At 44.9% G+C, this 10,291-nt stretch overlaps 1 protein-coding gene across 2 annotated transcripts; it reads left to right on the top strand.

The window, feature by feature from the left end:
• Nucleotides 1-1,240: 1,240 nt before the first annotated feature.
• On the top strand, nucleotides 1,241-10,146 carry znf513a (zinc finger protein 513a). 2 transcript variants are annotated; one of them, XM_040160756.2, is made up of 5 exons: nucleotides 1,241-1,475; nucleotides 2,589-2,725; nucleotides 3,970-4,104; nucleotides 6,662-7,429; nucleotides 7,516-10,146. In XM_040160756.2, exons 2-5 carry the CDS (start codon nucleotides 2,686-2,688, stop codon nucleotides 8,514-8,516), a joined length of 1,944 nt encoding a protein of 647 aa, XP_040016690.2. In that variant the 5' UTR covers nucleotides 1,241-1,475; nucleotides 2,589-2,685; the 3' UTR covers nucleotides 8,517-10,146. The 2 variants fall into 2 exon arrangements, with proteins under 2 accessions (XP_040016690.2, XP_040016692.2); XM_040160758.2 differs by lacking the exons at nucleotides 1,241-1,475; nucleotides 2,589-2,725; nucleotides 3,970-4,104 and adding an exon at nucleotides 6,060-6,201.
• Nucleotides 10,147-10,291: the final 145 nt, after the last annotated feature.

Below are 10,291 nucleotides of genomic sequence, written 5' to 3'. Positions count from 1 at the left end.
GCCAATGGGATGACGCAGAATCACAGGAGCTTCTGTGCATAAAACCACAGTCCCATGAAAAGAAACACAGTGGTTTTCACCACAATAACACACGCACACGAACATGTCTTGGCCCTTCTGAGGCTCTGGGCTCCGATTGTTAAAAAACAAGTACATGCATTTAAAAAGGTGCCAGGTCATCCAACACGTTGTTTTATATTGGCCAAATCCCAAATACATATTTAGGACATATTATCGGTTCGTCGCTGTGTAAATTCCCTGAATAGGGAGTGCATATAGTATTTTATATGTTCCCTATAACTTACAGTACAACTCAACTATATCATTGATATTTATTTGCTGGAATGGGACTTATTGTAGTGAATTTAATTTAAATTCACCTCGGATGGAAGATAATCTTTGCAGTGGGGCTTTCTCATTATAACTTTCAATTATTTTGTGAAGTTCAGACAATGACTTAATATGGCAGAAGTAAAATTATGTCAGCATTGGACTCGTTGGACACATTAGACATTTTGAGGGACAATGGTGCTACACTTGTTTGTGAGACATGTTTACACTTTCTACTAGTCCACTTATTTTCCAAAGAATGTAAATGACTGGATTTCTTTTGGACTGATACGATTATCTGTCTGAATAACTGACACTTGTGACTCAATAAGTCCAGATGATGATAATTTAGATGTTATAGATACAAACTACAACATCAATATTTTCCATGAGGAGTAGAAACCGGAAATTGTTTTCGGAAACGGAAACGCCTTTGACAACAGAGAGGGAGATGCAACACAATGGAATCAAGACAAATCCCACCAGCAACAATGACACTTCCGGTACGCGCGGCGGGCCTTCACGATAAAAGCGGTGCGCTTAAAATAAATTCTAAAGTACTGGGATTGTAATATCTATATTATCCAACGGCATGACAGAATTTGGACAACATGCAAACATATGAGGATGGAACAAGTAAGCAAAACAATTTGTGGTTCTGTTTATAGCACATTGGTTACAAGGCTCTTCTGTAACACTAGAAATAAAGCAAATACAATCACGTATAATAAAATCACCTCCTTATAGTGTAACGTTGGAATTGCAAGTTGTATTTCCCTTTTATCTCATGTACATATTAAATGACAGAATATCAACAATATTACGCACATCAAGTATTAACTCTATAATATGTTAATGTTTTATTTTAACTTTTACATTGCTGTTAGCGTGGATGTTTCTTTTATTCTGAAGGGTTTAAGCCGGAAGCTCTATTGTTGTTGCTGCTGATGCTAGATCACAAGCGCATCAGAAAATCAATTAAGTTATGAAAAATACCATTAATTGCCTTTCTTTGTCGCCCCAGCTCATGAAGAAATGGCGGACCTCCAGACGTTGTACACTTGAGGAAACACCTTTCTCACCTAATGGCGTGTATTCCGACGACAACGACCACCTCAATCGACAGGAATATTTACGTTTTTTAGGTAAGTTAGCTTGGTAGCTAACTAGGGAAGTTGACATTTAGCTGCTCGGCTATTTTCACTATAGGTTAACGCGTTGAGCCGCGGCTAATGTCGACATGTCAATCAGCACGTAGTGCTGACCGGGGCGCGTTTCGTTCCGCCACTCGTGAGGTGGCACACCGTCAGTTTTTAACCCTCCAAAAATCTTGACATTTCGTGATGTACAGAGGCCACATCCGTTAGCCGTCTGCTACATGAAGACATCTTTCAGTTTTAAAGTGCTAGCCGATTCGCTTGATCGCTCCCTGTCGGGCTGCTGCACCAGAGCTAACGTGTTAGCTCCATTTTGCACGAGTAGCCCGATAAGCTAGCTACATTTAATGGTGGATTTTTGGTTGTTTGTTGGTAGTGTGAAGATGACCGTAGCGTATCTGTGTCCTGCCTTGTTGGTTTGTTAAGTGCACTGTGTTCTTCAACTGTAGCTTCATTTGGACGTGATGAGTTTGCTGAAAAATGATACCCAGATACACTGCAGTCAGACTCATGACACTTGTGTTGGTGACTGGCTTCATGTTTTCTTACCATTTACAGTTGTGGTTTGTATATTTTGTTTAACCGGTGTGAAGGAGCTAGATGATCTACAGATGTTACTGTGAAATTACCATGTTGTTTTTCAGCCACATATCTGTACGAAACGCTATATGTCTTATTACCGAATCGATGAGAGACTTCATCCAATTCAGTGAACTAATAAGCTCTGGAGCATTTTAACTGACATGTGTGTAATTCTATTTATCGGTACTTTTTGAAAGCTGTTGGTGGTTTTAATGATTTCGTTGATCAACAGAAAGCACATTATGCATCACTTTTTTTAAGCAAAAAAAAAAACATAGGGCGGCAAAGCTTGTGAAGTTTGAACATTTTTGCTGTTTTTTTCAATTACATTTTGTGAGTTTAGGCCTGCTGGTCAGATTAAAACAATTTGCAACAAGAGCCACATTACGGCTTAGGACGTTGTGTTGGGCTGTAATTTAAATGGGAGGGTGAACTCATATTTTGTAGGCCAAAAACTATTCATCCAAAAAAATAACAACCACTAATTGATTTGAAATTGATTTTGTTTTGCATCTGTAGAAATACTGAAGAATACCTGTCAAACGGAGGACAATGAGCTGATGGTTTTGGAAGTCTGCAGGAAGACGTTGCCAAAAAGAGAGCGGCTGTCTGGAAGATGCCAAGAAAAAAACAACAGAATCCACAGCCAGTCAAGTGTAGGTATCCGAAGATCTTTTTAACATTGAGTTAATAAAGTTAATACATAGCTGAGCTTCCTAAATTAAATGGCAACTCTATTTAAGCAACATATGGTATCTGTGGCTTCCAAGTTAGGTCTCTGTTAAAGGAATGATGAATGATTAAAACGTGTGTCCTCTGCCCGATCACATCTGGACACCAGACGTTGCTGATTATATACTTCAAATGTTTCACATTCTGCATACATTAAAATTGTTTGAAAATGTGTTATTAGTGTTAGTTATTAAGTTATTAGTACCTCTGTTGTGCATAGAAAAGGACAGTGGTTTATATTTTAGTGGTGGCCAATATGCAATGTCAACACCATAAACTCCCACTGTGGAAAAAGCTCTGATACACATTTCTTATTATTGATTAGTATGTACTTAAAAGTAGTGCTGCAGTAACGCCCCACCCCCTTTAGTAAATCACCATCTAATGTCTGATTTTATTAGCGGTGGTCCTCTGACACAGAGCACCATCCCACCTGATGTACTGCCGTCATTGTGTCAAACAGCGAAGCGACCGCTAGATGTCACCGGGATGCTGTTTCTCGAGGATTTGCTAATGAGTCCTGACGAGCGCGATGCCCTTCGATTGGGCTGGTGAACAGGGACAGCTGTGTGATATCTGTTTGGATTCCTTGAGAGACCAAGTTAGGATGTCAGGCATCGTTAGCCGTAACTGCGGCAAAAGGAGCTCCATCCGTCAACGGAACGCACTTTTGTCTTTGGGTGCATAAGATGCTGCCTTTGCAGCAGAGGAAAAGTAAATCAGTGAGATGTTTACTGTTATCCAGTATGTGGCACGGATGGCCTGGTGGCAGAAATACAGACCAATTACCGATTACAAGGCTGATTGCTTTTAAATGCACCCCTGCATTTGTATGCTGGCGAGCTAGTGAGAAGCAAATCATTGCTGCTTGATGAGATCCAAACAAAGCTTTAGGGAAGTCTACAGCCTATAACTCCCTCGTCCCAAATTTCACTCATTCTCATTTGGTCACTTGCCGCGGGCCCAAAACGTTAATGTCAAGCCCTAATCCGCTGCCAACAATTTGTATTTGACACTTTTTCTCTGAAATATTATTTTCTGTTTATACGTCATCGCCTTTAACAGCTTGCCAATAACCGTAAAATAAACATCCAATTTGGTTGAAACTGTCCCCCATGTGTGATAATAGAATCAACTGTTGTTTGTTTGCTCTTTTCCGTGACTGCAGTGGATTCTGAAGATGCTGTAGCCATTGAAGCTCCAGGAAACCTCAGCTTAGACACAGACTTCCTTCTAGGACAAGACCTTGAGTTTGGCGATCCCGATCATGACCACAGGATTCTAGGCCTGGAAAAGTTCTCAGGTTTGTAAAGCATTCTTTAAGAAAACAATTGAGCGCCGTGCTTTGGGTCCGTGTTTGATTTGGCAGCACTCCGTGTATAATGTAATTGGAAACAGCAAGCGCTTGAGCCGTTGTTTTGTCAGTTGTGTGTATGTGTGGAGATATATATATATATATATATATATATATATATTCGTTTTTAGACCACAAGCAAAAAAAGTCTCTTTTAAGAAAAAGAAAAATGCAACAATGTCAAAGGTGTTCAGTTAACGGTCGACTGCAGTCAGTGTTAAACTTGTGACACATACCCGGGTCCCTGTGAGTCCTTCACAATAAAAGTCAACCATGTGTTTCACGCAGCAGTAAAGCCGCCCTCCACTTTGGAAAACACGGTCAACCGAGTGCGAGCACAACGCACAACTGATGTCAAAATAAAAGCTACTCTCCAGTGATAGGCAATTAAACGCTCATTCAACAAGTCAGTCAGTCCGTCAATACTATTTATACATTATTGACACACAATAACAAAATCAAAGCCATGTCAAATGTAGCTCATGAGATATTAGAACGTTCAAGTTACCCGACTTAATGTGAAGCAGCAGCAGCAGTAGGAAATGTTCAATTTGTATTAGTAGAAACGTAATACTTTGCTGATGCAGTGAGGCCGGTTGGATGAAACGACCTGCTGCATCATTTCCGGTGTACAAGTAGGCCAACGTTTCCATTACATTTTTAAATTATGTTACATGTCATTTAGCTGACGCTTTTATCCAAAGCGACTTACAATAAGTGTATTCAAACCCTAAGGATACAAACCCAAAGAACAAGAAACCATGAAAACTGTTATATTATTACGGAATGTAAATACATTAAGAATTATGGTAGAAAACATATTTTGACCATGATAGATTAGTTTATGTTTAGATTGATTTAATATTCTATTTTGGAAAAGGTGGCGTGCGCTGTTGATGTCAGCTCGTCGGCCTTTGGACTGAAAAAAAGAGCGTTTTTCCTCTCACGGCTTCGGAACTGTTCCCAGTTGCGTGTTCACCCTCATGCTTGTGTTCCTATGAATATATTTACGGAAAATCTCATCCCACGTATTGATGCTACAACAAAGGTGACGGGGGTTTCACACAGCCGGATGCTTATAGCGCATTCCGCTTGGCTCCACCGTTGGAAGGACGATCGCATCATTAAGTCTAGTAAGAGCTGCCGTCGCCGTGGAAACGCTCAATGAATGATCGTACCGCTAAAGGAAGTGGCGTCGTCTTTAGTAAAGTATCGGAGCCTCAAAGAGGCCTCAAAGGTTTTTTTGCAGTTTGTTTGTCGGCGCGGCTCCTCCGAGCCACCGGAGGAGAGATGGAACTACGGCCCATTTTTCCCAGCAGGACTCTGTCAGAGAAAAAATGGTAAAGTAGAGAAAGGAGCTGAGACACCATTCCATTATTACACATGGGTCATAAAAACAGGACCATTGCCATCAAGGACACCATTATAAAGGAGGGCATTTATTCATCATCATCATCATCATCATCATCATCTGCTGCTGCCTCTGCTCCCACTACCCCACTGCCATTATCATTTCCCCCTCATCATCATCATCATCATCATCTACATCTACCCTCATCATCATCATCTACCATCATCATCATCATCATCTAGCCTCATCATCATTATCATCAGCCGCTGCAGCTTCACCATTACAGTCATCATCATTACCATCAGGCTCGGTAATCATCCACGAGGGGGTTTCCACGGGGCAGATAAAAGGCCAGTGTCGAGTCTCGCCCTCCTCACTTTCTGCCTCGGCGTCTGTGGAGGAGGACGGCTTCTCTTCTGGCTCCTCGTTCGCTTTCAGGAGAAGACGGCCAAAGCTTTTTGTACGATCCTCTGGGAAAAGGGTCTTTTTCTTTTTTGCTTTTAATCTCCAGTGAGTAACAGATTTTCCTGAAATTCCCTTTTTGTTTTGCTGCGGAGAGATGAAGAGTCTGTGGTGAAGACGTCTTGCTCGGTGGTGGAAGCGGAGGAGCGTTATCTGGAAGGGATCATTCTTTGGCTGCTTTCTCTAATCCGGCTGGGAGTCGTTCAGTGAGATGCGTTAAAAGCTCGAGTCGGGTGTGTGCGTTCAGTTCACCTTATAATCGCAGACATTTAATGACAAATCAATTATTCAAAAACCTGGATATTTCCAATCATTTGATCTGCAATAGTTCTGGTACTTGCTTGGTCCCATTTGAAGGCGCGACACAAATCGTCTCAGCGGATCGTAATAAAGATGCTTGATTGTCTCTGATGTTTGTTGAGGAAGTGATTTTGTGTGACAGGCCATGTTTGTTGTCTTTTCTGTGTATTATTTCCTCCTCTGATACCTTACGAGGGGTTGTATACAGTCTACTACAAAATAAGCCATTCTCCACTCGGGACAGTTGCAGTTCAATGCTGCAGAGTGAATAAACGGCAGTGTAGACGGATATGTGCTCTTGTCTGTCGCCACATGCAGAGTGATGTTGGGACGGATCAGGAAACGTGTAGAGTGTTTGGAAACGCGCTTTTCTTGTCTGTCTTCCCGGTCCAGAAGTAGCTGCTGAGATCGGGTTCTCCGTGTATCCCCTGGGTGATGAGCAGAGCCCCGCCTACAGCCAGCTCAGCATGGAGAGTGAAACGGACAACTCGCACGGCACAACCGACAACGGGAGGGAGGACGAGGGCGGCTCCGCTCAGTCCGAGCCCGCGTTCCCCCCCTACCTGTCCTGCCGGGGCTGCGGACAGCTCCGCGACGAACCCCTGGGGCCGGGCATAGACCTGGTGGGCCCGTACTGCCTGCGATGCTGCAAAGCCTCCCGGGAAGCCAAAAGTCCCGACTTCTGTTCGCCTTTCGGAGGCGTGGGCGGGATGCGCTCGGGCTCCCACCTGCAGCTGGACGGTGAAGCGCTGGGCGACGGGCTGGGCGACAAGGCGCTGACCGTCGAGGACAAGCTGGCCAAACTGCACACGTGCCACCTGTGCGGCTTCTCGTCGCGCTACGCCAACCACGTGAAGCGCCACATGAAGACGCACAACGGCGAGAAGCCCTTCAACTGCCCGCTGTGCGCGTACGCCTCGGCCCAGCTGGTGAACCTGCAGAGACACCTGCGCATTCACACCGGGGAAAAACCCTACAAGTGTGACATCTGCGCCTTTGCCTGCAGTTCCCTCGGCAACCTCAAAAGGCACCAGCGCATGCACGTGCCCTCCGCGGGGCTGCGGCAGGACGTCCCGCCGCGACCCGCCGGGGGCCAGAACGGCCTGAAGAGGCACGTGACTGGGCAGAGAGCCGGTGAAGTGTCGTGTGCTTCCGCCAAGGGTGTGTATCACGTCATTCATTCATTATTCCCTTTTTCTCTTTTGTCATTGCGCAACAACATAAACCTTTTTCTTTTCCACTTTCAGAAGGTGCAAGGCCCAATTCCAATCTGAGTTTGGGAGCCCAGAACAATGACTACCTATCAGCCTTTGATGGCTTAAAGGGGGCGTCGTCGTCACCACCACCACCGATACCAGCCTCCAACCCTGCTCCTGTGCACCAGCCTCCGCCCATGCTGAACACCACAGACAGTGGCGGCGGCGGCGGCAGAGCGACGAGAGGGGGAGCCGCCGCCGCCGCTCTCCCCCCTTCGCTCTTCCCCTTCACCTGCCGTCTGTGTGGCGTTGTCCTGGAGGACGAGGACGGCTCCTCGGCGCAGATTTGCGCCAAGTGCACCCTTGAAATGCTGACTAAGGACTCGTCGTCGTCTCCCAACAGCCCCGGCGAGCGTAGCGACAAGGTGTACACCTGCGCCGCCTGCCCCTTCCTCACACACTACCCCAACCACCTGGCGCGCCACATGAAAACGCACAGCGGCGAGAAGCCGTACAAGTGCCCGCAGTGCGACTACGCCTCGGCGCACTTCGACAACCTCAAGCGGCACCACAGGGTGCACACGGGCGAGAAGCCCTACAAGTGCCACCTGTGCGACTACGCCTGCGGGAACCTCGCCAACCTGAAGCGCCACCAGCGGGTGCACTCGGGCGCCAAGCCCTTCCAGTGCGCCGTGTGCAGTTACAGCTGCAACCAGAGCATGAACCTGAAGCGCCACATGCTGCGGCACACCGGGGAGAAGCCGTACAAGTGCCAGGAGTGCGGCTACACGACCGGCCACTGGGACAATTACAAGAGGCACCAGAAGAAGCACGGCCTGGCCACGGACGGGTGGGTGAAGGTCCCGATGACCGGCGGCGGAGGAGGCGGCGGCGGCGACGAGGACGACGACGAGGATGACGAGGAGGGAGGGAGGAAGGGCCTGGGGGTCGGCGCTGCGGCTCACAGAAAAGAGCCGGGCGTCGACATGCAGTACATGTCCAGGGACGGGGGTCAGACGCTACACTCGTGCTACAAACTTGAGATTGTATGAAATATAAAACTCAGCAAAACTAAGCTACCAGCAACTTCTGTTCTTTTCCTTCACAGAGCCTTTACGATGTTTCGTGTGTGTGTGTCAGACTTTCAGTGTTGTCAGGTGTCTTCAGAGGCTGCTAATTGTTTGTTTGTAGAATCTCGCACAATTTTGTTGAGGTATATTTTCGATCAAGTGGAAGAGTGGATTTTTGTTTTTGTTTTTCTGCTCTGCTTTTGTGTCGGGACAAAAAAAAGAACCGCTCTCATGTTAGAACACATATCCAGTTCTTCCCGCGAGGACGGAACGTTACCAAACACATCTCTGCCTGAACTGGTGCGCTGTGTAGTTTATCTGTGTAATAAAGGGGAATATGCGTTATTATTTTTGTAAATCAATGCCATCCGTCTCAAAAGTTTAGCTTAAATCGTTTAGTTTTGTGCCAAAGAGCTAATGAAATAGCCTGGATGTGACCGATGATCACACTTAACCTCACGTGAGATGCCTGCTGGTTCCGTGAGGTTACTTTGACTCGTCCGGGTTCTTGTGAGGACCCGTGTTCTGCTGCGTTTGGCACACGCTCTGGTGATGGCATGCCTTCAGATTAGTCTGCTACTGTATGAACTACTAGCAAAGTGCTATTTAATGATACTGGAATGGTGTTACGCTTCCTCGTCTATGTTGATTCATGAGGTTGTGCCAACCTAAGTGACATCTCATCTCTCGACCTGCATTGTCATTTCTGTCTGATCAGGATAATATCTGTGATTTGGAAGACTGCAAAAAAGAAACTTCTTTTAAAAAATTGCATGCACGAGCATTTTGAAAAGCCCTCTCCAGTTTTTACTTGGTGGTTAAAGTGAAAGCACAAAAACACACACAGTGGCATTTAAAGTTGTGCATTGGGGGTCGCTGCTTCTTATGCGATTCGGGAGTAACACATTGTAATCGAGCATGTTGTTCAAAGGATTCTTCTCAAACTTGTACTTTCTACAAATCATTCAGTCAAACTTCATTGTGGGTCTTTATGTTCACGTTCCTTCAGATACATTTGTTTACTGTGAATTTGGCCCATTCTCGTGTTTTTTATTTTACTTGAAAGCATCACGTTAGTAAGCATGTGAGTGTGTAATTGTTTTATTTTTGTGTGTGGCTGTAATACACTGCTACAAGTGCATACTTTAAGAACATTTTTTTTTTTAATCGAATTTGAATGTTTGGTGTCATTTGGTTCCCATGGGAAAACATTAGGGGCTGTGATTTAAGTTTATACTCTTTGAATTATGATTATATGCAAGTGAGATTTTTCAGGTTGCCAACTTGCCGCAACACAATGGAGAATTGAGCAGTACCGACAACCCAAGTGTCCGTTTTGTCTTTATGCAGTGTCTCATTAATGCCTTAAGTGAAGCTTTTGAAATAAACTCATGGAATTCATTTCATTGAATGTCAGACAACAGACTGGATCTCCAAGCAGCTTATTGACGGTTCTGAACAAATCGATTTGTTCATGACGCACCGGACAATAATAAAGACATTGCTGGAGAGTTCGCCATTTGAGTAATCTAGAAACTTATCAGAAAGCATCAATGTTTGTCAGAATTTCTGTATTGTATTAAAGTGAAAATTTGCTGATATTGTCATACAACCAGAAAATTTGCTTCAATAATGGTTACAAGTGAAGTTCAAAGGCTACTGTGGTGCCAACAATAAACCGGTCCAGAGAGGAAGTGAAAATAAGGAGTCGACTTTAAATCCTCATGACCTCAAAAGGACAAAGACTAAAGGAAACT

Source organism: Gasterosteus aculeatus, chromosome 18, assembly GCF_964276395.1.
Source record: "Gasterosteus aculeatus chromosome 18, fGasAcu3.hap1.1, whole genome shotgun sequence".
NCBI lineage: Eukaryota > Metazoa > Chordata > Actinopteri > Perciformes > Gasterosteidae > Gasterosteus > Gasterosteus aculeatus.
Note: the sequence above shows the minus strand (reverse complement) of the source record. Positions and strands in the feature narration are given on the sequence as shown.